This window comes from Muscardinus avellanarius, assembly GCF_963383645.1.
Source record: "Muscardinus avellanarius genome assembly, chromosome: 7".
NCBI lineage: Eukaryota > Metazoa > Chordata > Mammalia > Rodentia > Gliridae > Muscardinus > Muscardinus avellanarius.
The window spans coordinates 117,763,772-117,783,122 of record NC_137793.1 but is presented as its reverse complement, the minus strand read 5'-3'; the positions used below and the strand labels follow the sequence as shown (position 1 = coordinate 117,783,122).

Genomic DNA, 19,351 nt, shown 5'->3' with positions numbered 1-19,351 from the left:
TGACCACCAAGTCAGCTCAAGGCCCTCACCCTCACGCATCTTCCTTTCCTCCCATCTCTGCCCAAGGACCACCTTTTCCTTCCCATCTCTCTTCCACTAAAGACTTCTCAAAACAGTGGGCCAGATCACTCTGTTATGTTTAGATATAGAATGTGTCCTGAGAGCTCAAGTAATGATGTTCAGAGTTGATGTGATTAAGTCATGAGGGCTGTGACCTCATCAGTAGGTAAATTCATCTCAGTGATTGCTGGGTGGTCACCTTGGCAGGTGGGTGTGGCTGGAGAAGGTGGGTCCCTGAGGTGTGGCCAGAGAAGGTGGGTTCTGGGGGTGTGGCCGGAGAAGGTGGGTCCTGGGGGTGTGGCCAGAGAAGGTGGGTCCTGGGGTGTGGGGTGTTGCTGGAGAAGGTAGGTCCCTGGGGTGTGGCCTTAGGGATGTGTTTGTCTTTGAGTCCTTTGCTTGCTGTCTGGTTTTAGGTCTCTGTCATAGGAGAGCAGTCAGTACACCCTCCCTCCCTCTCCTCTTTCCCTGTTCCTCTCTTTCTCCCTCTACCTTTTTCTTTCTCTCCCCCCTTCCACCACCCTGAGATCTGCAGATCTTGGCCTCACAAGGACTGAGCCCTATATCTACTAAAACTATGAGCAAATAAACCTTCCTTCCTCTAAGTTGCACGATCGGTTGTTTTAAAATACAGCAGGGAGAATGCTGACTGGGGCACATGCCTCTACTTCAACTTCTTTTTACTACACAACCTTCTGAATGCTGTCCAGCCCCTCCCATGCGTGCAGTAAAACTACTCTTAACAGGTGACCAAGGACTAACTGCCAACTCCAAAGGAAAGGCAGCAGCCATGTTTCCTAGAAGTCCCTCCCCCTGCCCTGCCTCTGGACCCCACTCCCCTGCTGCCCCCTGCCCCCACTGCGCACAGAACTCTTCTGGGCCTCCTGGGAGGCTCCCCAGACACCATCCCTTGCCCCTTCTCAGTCTCTGCAGTATTGATCCCTGAGCACTCCCCTCGCCCATGTTTACATGACAGCGCAACCTGGAGATGTGCACACCAGCTACTTTCCAGGTCTGCTTTCACGGCGGCCCCAGGACTGCTCCACCTGAACGTCTGGCCAGGAGCTTAGCCTGTCCACAGTGTTCTCATGGCCCACGTCTGCCTGTCCCAGACTCCTGCTCCACTCCGCGCACTCACCAGGCATGGGGAAGACTGTCACCTCACCCCACATCAGCATCAGACCTTCCTGCTCTGTCACCCCGACCTCGGCTAAGAGTCACTAAGTTCAGCTCAGCCTGTGTCGGGAGCATTTTCCAGCTCATGTTTGTTTTCACTGCACACCTTATGAGCTCTGTAAACCCACGGCAGCAACTGTCTTTGCCCTCCAGTCTCCACCCAGCCTCCCACTGGTACTTGCCACCACAAATACCTTTCTGAAAAATAATGGCCACGTCATCCCCTGCTGAAAAGTCCTGCTGGCTGCAGGATGGAGGCGGAAGTCTCTGGACGTTACATGATGCTCCTTGGTGATGTTCTGCAACACACACTGCCCTTCTCCAACTGTACCAGCACCGTGGCCAACACTCCATGACCACAGGGACCAGCGTGCTTCTTGACCAGGACTCCCTCCACTCGCCCTGGCTTTACCTCTGCCTGGAATTCCTCACCCTCTCCCCCCTTCTTACATCCCCATTTATTCTCCAGCAGCCAGACAACACAGATAACATGTCACCTGCTCCATAAAGCTCCAACAACTCCAAGCAAAGCATTTGACTGACTTGTTTAACCAGCACACCTTTGTTCAACACCTCTGTATGTCATGTACGCCATAAGGTGCTGGAGAGGGCGGGTTTCGAAGCAAACAAGATGGGAAGGTGGCTTCCCTCACGGGGCTTACAATCTAGTGGCATAAGGAGGTAGCTAGATAGGTAGGTGATAGATAGATAGATGATGATAGATAGATAGATAGACAGACAGACAGATAGAGTGAATCATAGGGAGGGAGGGAGGGAGGTGATAGATATAGATAGATATGTAGATAGATGATAGAGTGAATCATAGAGAGGTAGCTAGGTAGGTAGGAGACAGAGTGAATCATAGGTAAGTAGGTAGGTGACAGATAGATAGGACAAATCATAGGTAGGTGAGTGGGTGGATAGATGAATGGAAGGATGTACTGTTAGATGATACATAGATGATGGAACTGTAGATAGTTACATAGGTAGGTAAGTAGAACCACAGAGAGATGATAAATAGAACCATAGGTAGGTAGGTAGTTGATATACAGAACCATTAATATATAGGTAGACAGGACCATTCATAGGCAGGTAGGTAGATATAGATAGATGATAGATAGATATATAGATAGATAGATAAAAAGAAAGAACTGTAGGTAGGCAGGTAGGATCGACCACAAATAGGTAGGAGATAGATAAGTATATAGATAGAGCCATAGGTAGGTAGGTTCACAGGTAGGTAGAAAGGTGGGTAGGTAGGTAGGTAGATGACAGATAGATAGATAGATAGATAGATAGATAGATAGAACCATAGGTAGATAAATGACGATAGATAGATAGATAGATAGATAGATGGATGAAAGAACCATAGGTAGGTAGACAGGTAGGTAGGTGATCGGACCACAGATAGGTACATAGGTGGGTAGTAGGTAGATAATAGAACCGTAGGTGGGTAGGTAGATAGGTAGACTGGACACGCTCTTTGAACACAGAGCGATATGGAGTAAGGGGTTCAGAAGAGCTGCTCTCTGACCCTCTGGCCACAGCTCTCTTAAACTAATTTTACTCTTTTCTTCTGGCACTGGGGGATGGAACCCAGGGGCATTCTACATCCAGGCTACACTCTCAGCCCTACTTTTTTAAATTATTCTTTATTTTGAAGCAGGGTCTCCCTCTTTCAGCTCACTAGGTAGCTGAAGCTGGCCTCCCAAGTACTGGGTAATTTTTCTCTTTTGCTAAAGCATCTGTTTAAGTTTGTATCTCAGACAGTCTCTGCTAGCCTGCTAACACATCCATGTTTGGTTTATATACCTAACACATATAAGAATTAATAATTCTACTTGGTGATTTTTAAAAGTGAGTAATTTAATTAGGTCAACTGTTTATGAGTCTACATAATTTTACATTTGCAGAATCCACACACAACTACTTAAGGTCTATTCCAATTGCTAGTGTATTACCTGAAATCTCCAGTTTCATTAAACACCAGGTTATAAACATTAAATTATGCACACTTCATCTCTCTAAAATTGACTGGAATCAGTGTTTTCTTTCCCAAGTGCTGGGAATTGAACCCAGGGGTGCTCTACTGCTGAGTACATGCTCAGCCCTCTTTGCTTTTATGGAGACAGGGCCTCACTAAGTTGCCGAAGCTGGCCTTGGACTTGCAATCATCCTGCCTCGGCCTCCAGGGTTGCTGGGGTTACAGGCACGCACTACCACAACCAGGAACTAGAACTAGTTTCACGAGAACAAAGTGTTGGCCTTGATGGGAGAAATATAGTAATATTTTGTGTCCTCAAAAGCCAAGATCCCACTGTCACTTTTCCATCGAGAGAGGCCAAGTACCGTCCGCAGACAACAGGGCCGCCAGCCACGGGGGCCCCCTCACATGGGGCGCAGCGGGGCCTTCTCTGGATGAGGCTGGGACTTGCGTGAGAACGCAGCACAATTCCAAAGAAGACTTAGAGAGGGGCTGTCCAAGGGGTGGATGGACAGCTGCTGCTGAGTCCCCGTGGACTCTGCCTGGACGGCTCCAGATCTGATAATCAACAGTTCTGCTGCCAAATGCACAGACAGGCCCCGCAAGAGTCACCAACGGCAAACCTGGGAGCCAGAGAGAGAAACGATACCGTCCGGCCTTTCGTCTCTCTTCCTGTGGGTCAGAACACATATGCAGGAGGGACAGCGGGGACCCGTGCAGGCACACAGATAGCAAAGCGTGGGCTAGCACAGCTTTGTACTTGGGGGAGAGCCTGACACACACCTTGCACACATGTAGACACACATGCGATCCCCAGTCCTCCAAACTTCCTTTAAGACCACAAAATACTACAAACAGCTGCCCCTCGGAAGGCTGCTGACAGCTCAAGTATCTAGCAGGTGTGGGCTTGTTTTCCAACTGCTGGTGCAACAGGGAGAGCTGAGAATTGTGATCTCACTGGGGTGTGAACACCGCAGTTCAAGCAGCAGATGGTGTGCTCTAGCGGAGAGCCACTGGGCCAGCGGTCGGCGGCTGGACTTCCTTCTTTACCAACAGCATGACCCTGGGAAAGTTCTTGAGATTTCTGAGCCTGTTCTCTCAGCTATGCAATGGGGGTACCAAAAATTTTGCCGCTAGATTTTTTTTTTTTTTTTTTTTTTTTTTGGTATTGAGGATGAACCCAGAATCATTGTACCATCAAGGAGTTATCCACCAGCCTCCCTTTTTCTTTTTGCTTTGAAACAGAGTCTCAACCTGAGCTGCTGAGAGTGTTGTTAGTTGCTAAGAGTGGCCTTGAGCCTGTGATCTTCCTGTCTCAGCCTCCCAAGTACAAGGATTACAGGCATGTACCCAGCTATAGCTAACTTTTAAAAGTGTTATGCAGGACCTGCTCTACAGCGCGGCTGGAACTGGAGCCAGCGAGGCCGGGACCGGGGCCAACGAGACCGGGACCAGGGCCTGCTCCACAGCAAAGGGCCAGCGGGTCCCTGCAACCGTGCGGTCAGGAAGCATCTGAAGCTGCCACTGCCTCACCCCATCTCTCAGCAGATTCCTAGATCCAAGTGGCCTCTATTTTTAAAAAAAATATTGGTTGTGAGTGGATCATCTCATTACTCAGCTTCTGGCTCTCAGGATTTCAGTAAGTGGGAATCAGTGTGGAAAATAAAAGCAGGACTTCCAAGGAAGAGAGAAACTGTAATTGATCAGATGTGGAGAAGTAGAAACTCTAATACGTTATTGATGACACTGCAAATTAGTACAACCACTTTGGAAAACAGTATGGAAGATCCTCAAAAGAATAAAAACTTACCATATGATCCAGCAATACCACTTCTGGGTATCTACCCAAAAGAATGAAAACCAGACTACCAAACTAAAGCACTAGCAACCATGTTCATAGCTGCACAGTTCACCATTGCCAAACTGTGCAACCAGCCAAGATGTCCTTCAACAGATGAGTGGATTCCAAACTATAGGATGTGTACACAATGGAACTTTACCCAGACATAAAGGAGAGAAAAATTGTGGCATTTACAGGGAAATGTCACAAAAAATAAGAAATCAGATGCTTCCCCTAATATGTGAGAGCTAGGAAGAAATGGGTGACAGGAAGAACTCTAGATGAAGAAGAGATCCTGTAGAGGGGCAATTTAGGCGACCTATCTGAGGGGATGGGAGGGGGAAGAGGGAAACTCTCCAAAGCACATGATGTACTTAAACATATCAAAGTCAATCACTAAGCCAAGCACGGGAAGGAGGGAGGGGAGAGAAGGGGATGGGGATTGGATAAGGGCTAAACCGGGTGATGTGTGCATGTATGTCTACACAAGTTTGTTATCCCATTAAGATGTATGACTACCATGCACCAATAAAAATTTGTGTAAGAAATAATACAACTGTTATGCAAATTGATCTTTCTCTGATGTACACAGAAATTCTTTGAAAACTGGACAGGATAAACTTTTAACCAACAAATCCTTGTGTAGCATTTTCTACAAACCACATATTGATCTTCACACTGTAAAAATATTAACCCAAAAAGACCCAAGGAGATGGGTACCACAATCATCCCCATTTCAGAGAGAGGAAAGAGGCTCAGAGGAACAGAGGCCCCACTCAAAGAAACACAGTGTGGGAGGGATTTGATTCCAGACCCACTGGCCTCTGAGCCTGCCCTTAACCACTGCACCACGACGGCAGCTGAGCCTCCACAGCCCCTATGATTGCATTTTGGGTTTTATTAATGTAAAAACTAATAATAACTATACCCAATCCTGTTTGTATTCTGTTTGGAGCTGCACATCCAGCCTCACAGTACTTTTTAATTTGAAACAGAATCTCACTAAGTTGCTGAGGCTGGCCTCAAACCCATGACCTTCTGTCTCAGCCTCCCAAGAACTGGGATTGCAGGCATGCACAACCATGCCCAGCCGTACTCCAGGTTTTACCCAAAGGCTTTTTATGTAATCTTGCAATAACCCTTTGAGGTCATTATTATTATATTCCTTTGAGTAGATGAGGAAATTGGGGCTTGGACATCACCTGACAATAGGGGATGTGCCTTTAGAATTGTTTTTTCAGTGAGGAAGAGGGCTGTGAGGTGTCCACACCATTCATGACCACTTGTCCACTGCCTTTCATCTATGAACAAAGACTTCTAAACTGGAAAGTTCAAACACATTTTTAAAAATCTAAAAGAAAATAGAACCCCAAAGTAAAGGAACAGGCGCAAAATCACTACCAGCGTCGCACACAAACCGGGAAATTCCTACAAAGTGCAGTTTACATCCTGTCCAGAATTACCTCTTCCACTCCTGGTCCATTCTTGAGTCCAAAATTCTACCAGGAAAAGCTCATTCCTTTGACTGAACACTCACCCTTCCAATTAAAATTGCCTTCAGAGTAAGAGCACATTCTCACGGATATTCCAACACGAGTTACTTCATACGGCTCTCTCCAATTTGAGAGCCAGGTAACTCTGGCCTTTCACAGAGCTACTGAAACATCAAGGACCAGGAGATGGGTTGAGAACCGAAAGCAAGCAAGAAGGCTGGGCTGGACTGGGATGGGCTGGGCTGGGCTGGGCTGGGCGAGAGCCGACAAGTGGGCTGGAATCAGGCTGTGTCGAGCCCAGAGGCTCGGGGTGCATGGGGCTCCAAGGGAAAGGGAGGGTCCAGCCTGAGCACAGCTGTAGCGAAGAAGAGGTCGGCAAGGGTTCCCTGGGATGGTTTTCCCCACTGGGTGTGCACAGCCTACTCCAGGCACTGAAGAGCTGCACCCTGTCCTGTACAGATGGTGGCTGTCTTTACCAGAAAGCGCAGCATGCAGGAATCCCTGCAATGGTGTGAGGACAGACAAGAGGAGAAAAGGCCAGGAGGAGACTCTAGATGGCTAAGAAAAATTTGTTTTACCATCAAAACCAGAGTGAATTCCCCAGGAGCCAGCTTCAGGGACAGACGGGAGCCTGGAGTGACAGGAGGCAGGTGCTATAATGATGCTTTCTGGAAAGCAGGCTCAACCAAGAAGGAGAAGCAGAAGAGCAGGCTGTGAGCCCCACCTCTGGACTGCAGGGACCAGAGATGGCCTGAGGACACACGGAACTGGGACCAGGAATTGCTACCCAGCCAGGGCCAAAGCCACCTGGCAAGGGTGGTCCCCCAGGCCACCAGGGCCCTCGCAGCTCCCTCCCGGGTGTGGGCTAGGACCCAATGACTGCCAAGCCCCTCAACACCACAGAGGCCACACCTTCCCCAGGCAACCCCCTTCTCTTCTCTGGGCCCATCTTGGGGAGAAACATCAACTGCTCTACCCAGAGCTGGGGCCCCTGGCCAAGCTGGCTTCCGGGCCCACTCCAGTTCAGGCTGCCCATGCTCAAACAAAGGCATACTTGGTCCCTCCTGTGGAGAGAGGGGACTGTTTCTGGGCCTAGAGGGGCTGCCTTAATCTGCTGCCAGTGAAGGCCAACAATGCTGGGAATGAAAGTGTGGCTTGGGACAGAGTCCACAGGAGCCCAGCATTCGGGTATTTAAAGGCACTTTAATGAGCTTAAGAGGCTAATCTGGAGTTCAGGAGGGGGTGTTTTGTTTTGTTTTGTTTTGAAAAATCCTTTTAAAAGCTCCTGAGGTTTGACAGAGAGGAGGCAACCAAAGGGAGCCTGGGAGAGGCAGCCAGTAACTGAAGTGAGGCTCAGGCTCCAGGAGCTTCTCCTCACAGCAGCAGAACTGTGTGAGAGGCAGCAGACGTGTGCTTAGGGTGGAGGAGTGGCGAGGACCTGAGAAGGAGCGATGTGTTTAGGCCAGCTCACAGGCCCAAGCATTTCTCTAGCACCAAAACACACTCATCGTAGGAGCGGGACAGAACCCAGCAGCCATTAAGCCGCCAGCATGCTCAGAGAGGCTCTTGGGCCCAGAATGGTCTCCCAAGAGTCAAGGGTCAAGGGACAAAAAAAGCTGTGAATAACACCCCTGGCTAGCTACTTCGCTGAGCCCCACTCAGTAACCAGGCGGTCGTACAGCAGGACTAACCTTTGTTTTGTGCATCTAAAAAGCTAACTAGGTGCCTCCAAGTGAGAAAATCGAGAGTCCTGGCGGTCCCTAAGGATGCCCAGGCGGAAGCTGAAGCGCTCAATGAGATGGAGTTCCACAGAACTAGATGCTCGCAGGTGTCAAGGTAACAGAGGTAGTTCCTCAAGGCCCAGGGGATGAGGGGCAGGTGGACCAGGCCGGGGCCAAACGTGGAGTATCAATACCGGCCCCAGCCTGTCCCATGAGGGCGATGCTCATGGCGGGTTTCTATAGGAAGAGAGTTTATGGGCACGTCAGACAAGACCTTCCACCCATAGTGGCTAGATGTCTACCACGGCGGCATCTGTTGAGTTTCAATAATGACAAAATGCAAGTCTAATGGTGTGGGGAGGTGCCTTCAGGGTCACAAACACCAGACGTATTTGCTGTTATCCCAAAATAGGTTTCCCAAACAGGGACCTTGGAAGGCTGGAATAACCCAATCTCTCCATGTGACTCGGGCTACTAGACTTGGAAAAAGCATGGTGCGTTTTGTATTTTTAGTTGGTATGATGCCGTGGCACAGTGACAGGGAACCTGGCCACAGCTTCATTAAATGCCAGCAAATCCATGCACAGCAGCCAGGTAACTCACAGCTCTGTGGACGACATTTTGCCTCGTTCACAGTGGAGAAGAGCAAGGTAGAGGTAGGCTTTCCAGTCCTTCTCCGCCGTGCAGACACAGCTCCCATGACAGGAAGGCGTCCATGCGAGGGGAGGGGAACAGGCACGTTTTCTTTTATTCCTTGCAGAATGTCTTCACTAATACTACCCTGTGTCTGCTGCATTCCAACTGCATCTGATACCTAATGCCAAAAGAAACTTAATCCCTACCCTAAGTCTCATTTTATTTATTTTCAGTAGAGCGAAAACAAACATGTAGCAAGATTACGGTGTTTACGCCTACTTTTCAGACCTTACAGCTCTAATCCCCCTGCTAATTAATGCCAGGGCCGTCGCAATTTTATTAATTTCATCTTGGTTTAAAAATACAGAGACAGAGCATTGTGCTTTGCTGGAATAACACATTTGACATTTGGAAAGTGTTCGCCGCGTCTCCGAAAGGCGGTTGGCTGGGTTTTATTTAAGATTGTGACAAAGAGACACAAAGCCGCGGTCAACGCTGGTCGATGAGAACATGACGGCTCCTAATTGTGATAAGTGGTGAAATGCTCCTTGTCACACCAGTCAGAGACGAAGGAGAAAACCAAGTCCTCGGGAGGACTGAGCCGGATCCGGCTTCCATCCCAGAACACAGGCACTTCCAGGGGACACGATGGAGAAAGGGGGTCTTTTCTCCATCCTCTCTGAAATTTGTTCCAGAACCTTCTCTATACTTTGTTCCTAAAATTACTAAATTCCTCAAACCAGGTATGAAAGGGCTGCTGGTAACAACACTGTTCTAATGTCCCTAAAAGACACCTGGGGAAACATACAGTATGAAGCAGGCTGGGAACAGGCCAGAGCGGCCCCTTCCCACACCGAAGCCTTTCCGCTTCTATGCAGAGGGTGAGAAGGATGAGAAGGACTTCTCCATCCCACACTCCCCGGCACACTCTAAGAACCCCTCTCTGACGGTACCAAAGATTAATTAAAGTCTGTGTCCAAAACGGTTTTAAAAAATTGGAAAACACTAAGGGCAGAAATTATTTTTAAATTTCTCGCCTGTAGATGTGATAACTCCCCCTCCCATAATTCATTCCCCAGTATTGTACAACTGCACTTAATAGCCAAGATTCAATATTGCTTGTCTGAAACTTGGTAAAATTCAACAATCACATTTTTGAATATTTATTGGCTCTGAGAAGCTTTAATAAATTTCTAGAAACCCAATGGACATCTAACAGTCACCTGTTTTCTCACTCCTAAATTCTCTAACCCAAATAATTTCTTGGCCATAAAAATAATTAGCTGACAATGTAATAAACAGAGCTGGTCTTGTTAGAAAAACAGACCTCATTATCTCCAAAACCTTCTCAAAAAAAAAAAAAAAAACCATGAAAAGACCTCTCTGAGTGAGTGGCAGTCTTCTGCTGAACACGAAAGTTATAAATGAAAATGAAACTAAAGAGAGAGGCAGCCATGAGCTCAGAACAGCTCTCGTCACTAACACTGGAACATCGGGAGCCAGGTCCTCGCCAGGTAGCGATGAAAATCCCAGAACTCTACGGCACAGAGGACTGGACTAGGTAAACGGTCTTTAAAATCTGTTCCATTTATGTAAGGATTAAAAAAAAAAAAAAACATGAGCATATTCTAAAAAGCAATGTCCGGCCGAGCGTGGTGGCGCACGCCAGTAATCCCAGTGCTTGGGAGGCTGAGACGGGAGGATCGCAGGTTTGCAGCCAGCCTCAGCTACTTAATGAGGTCCTCTGCAACTCAGTGAGACCTTGTTTCAAAGTAAAGAATAATAAAATAGGGTTAGGGGGTGTAACTTGGAGGTAGAATATCCCTGAGTTCAATCCCCTGTACCACAAAAAATAAAAATAAATAAAAAGCAATTGTCCATATGTAGGATTCTAATTCCCATAATACTATTAATGTATTCTACTCCTGCTATCTAACTTTATTCTAAAATTTTAAACCTTGGATTCCAAGAAAATCTTACCCAGGAACCAATACACATAAAAAGAGCAAACCCACTACTGAGCAGGGAATGTTTTCAATCACCCTCTCAAATTAAAACAGGAGGGGGGGATGCTGCCTGCACGGGCACAGCCCCAGCCCGCGGACTGCTCTCATTCTGGACTAAGCCCCACAATTCAATGCAGACATCGATTTATTTATCTGGCAGTATTTAATTTTTATATTCTTTAAATTCTATTGTGCCAGGAGTGGAGCCAACAAAAGATAGAGAGGAAAAGTCTCTCCCAATCGCCGCGGCAGTTCCATCTGTGGGCTCCTTTTAGGAGTAACTGCACGCCCAATTTTGATCTCCAAATAATGTCACAGTAATGAAACCAAATCAGCTCCTCCGCCCAAGCCCTCCCAGGCGACCTTGACAGACTGCAGAGTACTCCATCAGGGTCCTGCGGAGCACGCCCAAGGCGGCGTGGGGACGCCAGTCAGAAGGTCAAGAGAACCAAAGCCCCCTTTGGGACACCCACTTTCCCTCACTTCAATCCTTGTCTTGGGAAACTTAGCCTGCTTGAAAAGGAAGAGAGAGAGAGAGAGAGAGAGAGAGAGAGAGAGAGAGAGAGAGAGAAAGAAGAAGAAGAAGAAGAAGAAGAAGGAGGAGGAGGAGGAGGAGGAGGAGGAGGAGGAGGAGGAGGAGGAGGAGGAGGGAAAGGGAGAGAGAGAGATGGAGAGAAGAGAGAAGGACAGCCCTCCCTGGAGGAAGGCCTCCAGAGGCCGACCCGGGGAGCAGGGATACTGCCTGCTGACAGAGCCCTGGCCACAACGTCCAGAGCAATCTCAGATCATGACAAACTTCACACGTAGGGGAGCAGCCCCCCACGAGCTGCCCCACGGGAAAGAGGCAATATAAACCCCATTTAAACGTGGGGTTTCGTCCAGGTTTAATTGTCTGTTGTGTGGCCAGAGCACCCTTGTTCAGCAATCTCCTACCAGACCCAAGCCCAACTACGGCACTGCCGGATGGAACATGTTCACATTTGGGGGAAATGCCAAACAGGATCACAGAGGACTCAGTTGAATCAGGAACAACAGCTACATTAATAAAAGTCCTGCAGGCCGGAAAATATTTTGGGTTGTCTGCTAACTTTCAAGAACTTCCAATCAGATCCAGTTTTAAGCGGCCAGACCTACGTATCTAAGGCTTCATATCCCAGAGCGTGGTGCCATCTATTCTGAGATGGAAGCCTCGTGCCTCGCCAGATCTTTTTCTCTGATGACTTGTCGTGAGCAACCCAAGTCCCCAAGCGCTGCCACATCCTGACTTCTGCATGCTCCTAGTCAGCGCTCTGATCGCCTTCAGAGCTTGTTTGTTTGGGTAATCGGAAGAAAGTATCCCAAGGGTGTCACCGTATATGAGACAAACATTTAGTAAAACATCTTGAGGTTTCAAATGAATGGCTGTGTTGACCAAAGTACACTGTCAATTCATGTTCTTTTTAACTAGAAATATTATATTTGACATCGTGGAGGTGTAAAAACTGGTGGATAGAAAGGAATTGTCACTTTTTAAGTAGCTGCTTGTCTTGACGAACATAGGTCATTATTCAAATGCAAAATGGTCCACTGACCAGAAACACACATACAAATGACCAAAATAAATACAATCAGCCCACCTTGATAATGCCGTGCTTGTGGTAGTCACTGGACAATAGCAGTAGTTATGTATTGTTTTATTTTAATGTGTAAGCACGGCGCCTGAACATCGTGAGCTTTGGCGAGCGGGCAGGGCGCCTCCTGAGCACCCCTCCTGTAGTAAAGGGTCCCTGGCTCAGCACGGGGCACCCTAGCTCTTACCCCATCTATTCCTCCTCTCCTTTTGTTCTGTGTGGGTCTCAAATTGTTAACTGACCCACCAAAAAAGCAAAACTGTTTTTATAAATGTAATAAAGAGAAAAAGGTGCCCTCAGAGATTCATTCTGGACTCCCATCTAAAACTGAGCCCTGTCTCTGTGGAAGATAAATGTGGGGTCTCTCCATTCTATCTAAAATCTGATTTCTTCTGTTCTACCTCATCACAATGACTTCTAATCAGTAGCCCACCCCTCACTGATGGCCAGAAGCCTCCTGAGGGCAGGCTCTGCCATTGTTTTTAATTCTCTCCTTGGCTAGCCCGGTGTCTCTCATATAGAAGCTGGGCAAAGGCTTTTTGAATAAAGGAATTTTTCCTGAGCCTGATTTTAAAACACAATAATCAGCTGCCTCCTCACTCCCATAGCCAATATCATGCAGACTAAATACCATCAAAATTACCAAGTATATTACAATCCCGAATGGCATGGGAGGGAGAGTTTTAAAACAGTGTAAATGAATCTGAAAAGCAGTCCAGTCCGGAGAGCAAGCAGCAAGCCGGAAGCTGAAGAGCGGCCGCCAGTGGATGCTGAAGCCCTGCTTCAACAAACATGTTTAAGTTAAATGAAAAGTCGTCATTGTAACACCGACACCTCCCGGAACAATGTGGCTGACACCCTCTAGAAAATCTCCTCGGTTCTGGCCAACAGCTGGCAAGTTGATCCCTGCAATTTTCTCTTTGCAGAAATAGCTTTGTGCAGGAGAACTGACCCTCCTAGGCTAATAAGCTCGGAGGAGCCCAACCTGGAGGGCTGAGCGAGGGACATTGTTGTGTTAAGTACTTGAGAACAACTGTCTCTTCTCCTCTTGACACAGCCTGACTTCCTTAAAGAAGATTTGACTGGCCAGACAGCTGTGTTGACCCTTGAGCCTTCTTTGATTCGTGATTTTTTTTTTAACAAACAGAATAGAAATTCACAACCCAAATCCTTTCCTAAGCTCCAATACTTTTGAATTTGCTAGTGTTGTGCCTGAAGGGCACTTCAGGAATCTATAAGCAGAAAGATGAAGATGGGGCCACGCAATCCCAAACCCTGAGATGCGGAGCGGGGAAAGAGCGGGACGTCCTCCAGCCTCTGCACCCGAAGGTGACACATACTCCGAGGTGTGTTTAAAAAAAATAATCTGCTTAATTACCAAAAAGACATACTTTTCTCTCAGACACCACGGCCTTACCAGACAACCAAGAACAGAGACTGAAACGTGAGCCCTATGACCAGGCGCAAGCAGGCATGAGCTTTCAGTTCTTTATATATTTCTGTATAGTCCACACAGTCCAAAATTGAGCCCTTTTTAGTTCTGAAACACGCCAAGTTACTATCTTTGAAAAACAACAACAAAAACCACCTCCTGCTCTCAGCACGGAGCTAAATGCAAGCACTTTATGGCAGCCGCGCTGAGCTGCAGAGGCTTTCCTGAGGTTCCCGGGTCTCCTCACGGGGTTTTTAGCAAGTCGCACAGACAGAGGGATAGGGGACAAGAGCTTTCGGTTCTTTCTAGGAGTTGGCTACTTGGAGAGCTCCGCCACACATCCCTTCCATTGTGTTTTAAATAACACCGGTGGAGGCTGCTTCTCAGCCCCCGCCTTTGATTATCCTCTACGGTGCCCTTCCTTTGATTCACTGGTGACGAGGAACAGAATTCTCCTGCACCTGAACACACCTGCACCTGCACCGTTGTCAACACACACCAGTCCGGGTGTACAAAACCAGGGACTGCGGGCTTCCAAACCCTCCACAGCCCTGGGAGGCCAGTGGCCCCATAAGGAGCCACTTTGAACAGAGCACCAGCCCCTCTTCTAGTCGCCGTGCCTGCCCTGGGGAATTAGGGACCCCCAGCTTCCAGCCCTGTGGGCAGTACGGAAACCTCCATTCCAAATAACCCTCTCTCTTAAGCTCCCGGTTCTCAAAACACACCAGGTGTCCCTGTCCTTGCAGACTGGAGGTTACTGAGCTGCGCTGCGGCACCCACGGGAGCCACCTGGAGTCCGGCCCGGCCGGGCAGGGTTTCCCACTGAGCACAACTTCAGGCCTAACTGCTCCTCTCTTTGCCCGAGGGTTTTACAGAAGCAGGGATGCCTGGCAAAGGGCTGGGCTGCCGCTTAGCTCTGAGCCACAGCATTCTGAGCCCAGTCTGCGGAACTCCCGGAAACAAACCCGAGCGGAGGAGAAATGCGCGCAGCTGTGGACACCGTGGACCAGCACAGCCTCGCCTCCGGGCGCCGTGCACAAGCCTGCAGGACGAGTGAGCGAGGGGACCCGCCGAAGCTGGGAGTCACCGTCCCCACCAAGGGACACCTCGCCCAACCCAGGGGACCCAGCTTGCAGAGGACAGGGGCCGCCTGGGCTGGGAAGGGGCCTGGGAGGACTCCCCCAGGCCTCGGCTTAGCACCTCACCCGGCTCTGGCCTCGGGCGGACCTGCTCCGCCCAGGGGACCGCAGGGATTCGGAGACGCGGCTCGGACTCTGCACCCCCCAGCCCTCCAGCCGGGATGGGGATGAGGCCCGGCATGCCGACCACCGCGGGACGCGGACGCGGCCACTCACTTCTCGTAGTCCAGCTTGCAGTACAGCTTCTTGTCCCGGTAGAAGCAGGTGGTCTCCAGGGGCTCTTTGCAGGAGGCGCACTGCACGCACTGCTCGTGCCAGAAGCTGTCGTTCAGCCGCAGCAGAAACCTGTCCGAGATGACCCGCTGGCAGCCCTCGCAGACAGACTTGGGGCCCACCGCTCTGCCTGCAGCCAAAGGAGTCCGGTGAGCCGCGCCGCCGCCGACCCGCCGCCCGCCCGCCCGCCCGCGGCCGCCCGCCCGCGGCCGCCGCGGAGGCAACCCAGGGGCTTCATAAACCCGGACTGGATGGAAGGTGTCAATTCCAGCGGCGGAGGGGCGCAATCAGTAAGCGCCGTAATCATCGGACAGAGCCGGGTTTGCGCGCGAGGGCCAGCGCCCGGTAAAATTCGATTACAATTGAGGGCTCCGAGTTTGCCATCATTACCTCGCTGGCTGTGTTGCTATATACCATTGAAAAATGAGTAAAGAACAATTTTATTTTGTTGTCGTTGAACCCAATTGTTTTATATGTTTGAAAGAAAACTAAAAAATTATGTTTTTCCTAAAAGGTCCCATGGGTTCAGAAAATGTGGTCTTCACTCCGAGGGGGGGACCCTAGTTGTGTTCAAATCAATGAGCCCGAACAAGCGGTGTGCCCAACGTGCAGATTGCTGGTGTGTGTGTGTGTTTATTCCATAATTAAGAAGTGTCAGAATAGACGAGGGGGGAGCGTCTCCCGAGAGATTCAGAGAATGAGAGATGGGCGGGATACTGGGTGTCGGAGCCCACGGCCGAACCCCCGCACTGGGCGCCGAGGTCTGCGAGGACCCTTGGGTGGGAGGGCCTGCGGCTTTGATGGACGCTTCTCCACCACTTAAAGCCCTGGCTCCGAGATAGGTCCTTCTGGCTCGGCGTTCCCGGGGCGACCCTCCATCTCCCGAACCCCACTCGCTGTCCCCTCGGGGGCCGCCGCTGGCCTGTGCGCGGGGCCTCTTCTCCAGGAACGGGGCAGAAGAGAAGGGCTGGGGAAACAGCGGGATGGGTCCAGATTTCTTTCCGCCGGGTCTCGGCTCCCGAGGCTCGGGCTTGTGCGTGAACGGGCCGGGGAGGGACCCGGGCGGGCCGCGCCCGGCGAGGTGGGACAGGGCCAGCGGAGGGGGACCGAGCGCCCGGCGAGGTGGGACAGGGCCAGCGGAGGGGGACCGAGCGCACGGCGAGGTGGGACAGGGCCAGCGGAGGGGGACCGAGCGCACGGCGCGGTTTCCTCGGTCTGGGCGCTGGGGGCCTCCTCCCTCGATGAGGACTCTCCAGCCCCAGGTCCTCGTGCTCGGCCGGCACCCCGATCTAGCGGCGGTTCGCGAGTACGGGCGAGAGGCAAGAGGTTGAAATGTCAAATCGAAAAAAACCCCTCCTGCTAAAAATCAAAAAGTCAACGGATGTATAAATAAACGCTCTCGAGACTTGAAAGGCGCCTGGGTGGCCGTGGGGAGGCCCGCGCCCCCGGCCCGCTCTCGGAAGCCCCGGGCCCGCCGGCCCTCGGGGGCTGCGAGGGCTGGGGGTGGGCCGGCGGCCGGGACCCGGGTCCAGCCTCGGTTAATTAACGCGGGGCCGCGCTGCCCCCGGCCCGGGAAAGCCCCGCGGCCGGCCAGGGCTGGACCCGGGCCGGGGCGGGGGCTCGAGGCGCCCCGAAGCCGGGCGGCGGCCCGACGCTCGCCCCCGGCCGCGGAGACGCGGGAGGCATTTGTGAGCCGTCGATCAGCTCGAGATTAAAAACCCGGCCCGGGGTGTTTTTAATCACTTGCCACTCACGCTACGGGCGACTCGGGGGTGCGAGGCCCGGCGCGCGGGGGCCCGGCGCTCGCGGGTCCGTGGGGCGGGGGCGGCTCCGGCCGGCGTGGTGGGGGCCCCGGCCCGGCCCGGTGCCGCGGCGAGGCACTCACCCAGCAGGGAGGAGAAGGGGGCCGCGGTCTCCATGGCGCCGGGGAAGTGCTCCTCCATCTTCAGGCCGTCCAGCATGTTCGCGCCGGGCCGGGGGCGCGGGGCGGGGGGCGGCGGCGCTCGGCGCGGGCGGGACGGGAGCGGGCGGGCGCCGAGCACCGCCGGAGCCGCTCCGACTGCCCGGGCCGCGGGAGCCGGCGCGTTTTGTACGCGGGCCCCCGCCCCCGGCCGCGCCCGCCCGACCCCCACCCCCGCCGCAGGTCCGGCCGCGCCGGCTCCGCCCCGACCTGCGCCGCCGCCCGAGGGCGCCGGACGGGGGCGCGGGGCGCGGGGGCTGCGGCCTCACCTGCGCCGGGCCGGGCGGGGGCGCGGGGAGGTCCGGCGGGCCGGGCGCGGGGAGGTCCGGCGGGCCGGGCGCGGGGAGGTCCGGCTGGCCGGGCGCGGGCGCGGGGAGGTCCGGCTGGCCGGGCCGGGAGCGGGGAGGTCCGGCGGGCCGGGCGCGGGGAGGTCCGGCTGGCCGGGCCGGGCGCGGGGAGGTCCGGCGGGCCGGGCGCGGGGAGGTCCGGCGGGCCGGGCGCGGGGAGGTCCGGCGGGCCGGGAGCGGGGAGGTCCGGCGGGCCGGGAGCTGGGAGGTCCGGCGGGCCGGGCGGGGGCCGCCGGTGCCGCGGAGGAGCCGCCTGGGGAGGAGCCGCGCTCGCTCCTGGACGCGTTTCAAGCCAACTTTGGGGAAGGCGCGGCGCGGGCGGCCGGCTTCCCCACCTGCGGGCGGCGGGCGGCAGGACGGCCGGCCCGGCGCGGAGCCGCGGAGCGCAGCCGGGACGTGGCCGCGGCGCTCGGGCGGGGAGGCCGGGTGCTGGCGCGCGTGGGCCCGCGGCTCCGGGGCGGTCCGCGGCGGGCGGGCGAGGGTGGGTGGAGGCCGGCCCCGCGCGGCGCTTACTTGGGGGTCGCGCCCCCGAGCGCGGGCGGCGGGCCCCGTGGCTCTCCAGCCAGCTCTGCGCCGGGCGGCACCGCGGTCCCCGCCCCCGGCCCGGGAAGCGCCTAGAACCGTTCGCTGCGGGGGGGCGGCCCTGTCTGAGCCCTCCGTCCTTTCTCCATCACCGGGGCTCCCGCGGGTCCCCAGCGTCTCTGGGGCCGGAACCGTTCACTGGTCTACGGGGGCGCCGATCGATCGATCGCCGGGGTGGGAAGCGCAGATGCCTCCGGGCGCCTTCAACCCTTGAACCGGGTGGTACCTGACCCCAGTTGGTGACCTCCCGAGGACCTAGCAGGGAGTTGTAAGGGGACATTCTTAGGGAAAGAAGTCTCCTCTGGAAGGAGGTCTCAGTCCTCTGTAGCTCCTAACTGCGGCTTGACCTGACAGCTGTTCAGCCTCCGGAGGCGCCAGGACCAGGTGTTGCTGGTCTCTACCGGGAGATGCCTGGCCCCAAGTGGCTGGGGAAATAGTCACAGCATTGACTGACACTTTTCAAACATGTGTCTTATGCCAAGCTTGATGGCACGGTCCACGCATTTAATCTTTGCAACACCCCTATGAGATGGAGACAGTTCTAATTTCCAGGTCAAAGAAACAGGTCCTCGCCTGAATACCAGGGGAGGGCCAGTGCAGGGGCTTCCGGGCGCTCTCGGGCCTACCGCATCAGGATGGAGTTAGAATGGCAGGCACTCTGACAAGGTGAACCCAAGCAGAAGCCAAGTACCAAGAGTTCTCTGCTAACCTTCTGCAGGGACGGGACCACTTCCTATTTTTAAAGAAAAAGCCCTGGCAGCAGGTTGCCTGCACCAGGAGCCAGGCCGCACTCCCTGGCCATTCTAAGGGCTCTGCCACCCAGGGACTCAAGCCAGACACTGGAGACACTCCGGAGGACAGAGGGAAGGACAGGATGTGAGGCCAGTGTTTGCTTTAAGCTTCTCGGCACTCCCACAGGCACAGTTTTGCCGGAGCTTCACCACAGACCGCCAGGTAGACAGACCAAATCATTTTATCCCTTGTTGCCAGGAATCTTTGGGGCTCAGTGTCCCCGGGAGCTGCGGCTCCTCTTACTCAGGTGGCTAGTGTCATGGCCTGCGGCTGACACCTGCCCTTTGTCCTTCTGCCTCCCAG

The 19,351-nt window shown here is 53.0% G+C and overlaps 1 protein-coding gene across 1 annotated transcript in view; it reads right to left on the bottom strand.

Moving 5' to 3' along the window:
* Positions 1-17,328, bottom strand: part of LMX1A (LIM homeobox transcription factor 1 alpha) — a gene marked incomplete at both ends in the record, with an annotated part of 131,186 nt that extends 113,858 nt beyond the window's left edge. Inside the window, 2 exons of the mRNA XM_080698466.1 lie at positions 15,311-15,493; positions 17,249-17,328. Of these exons, the coding sequence (XP_080554592.1) occupies positions 15,311-15,493; positions 17,249-17,328 (263 nt within the window). The remainder of the gene's footprint in view (positions 1-15,310; positions 15,494-17,248) is intronic.
* Between the last annotated feature and the right edge of the window lie 2,023 nt (positions 17,329-19,351).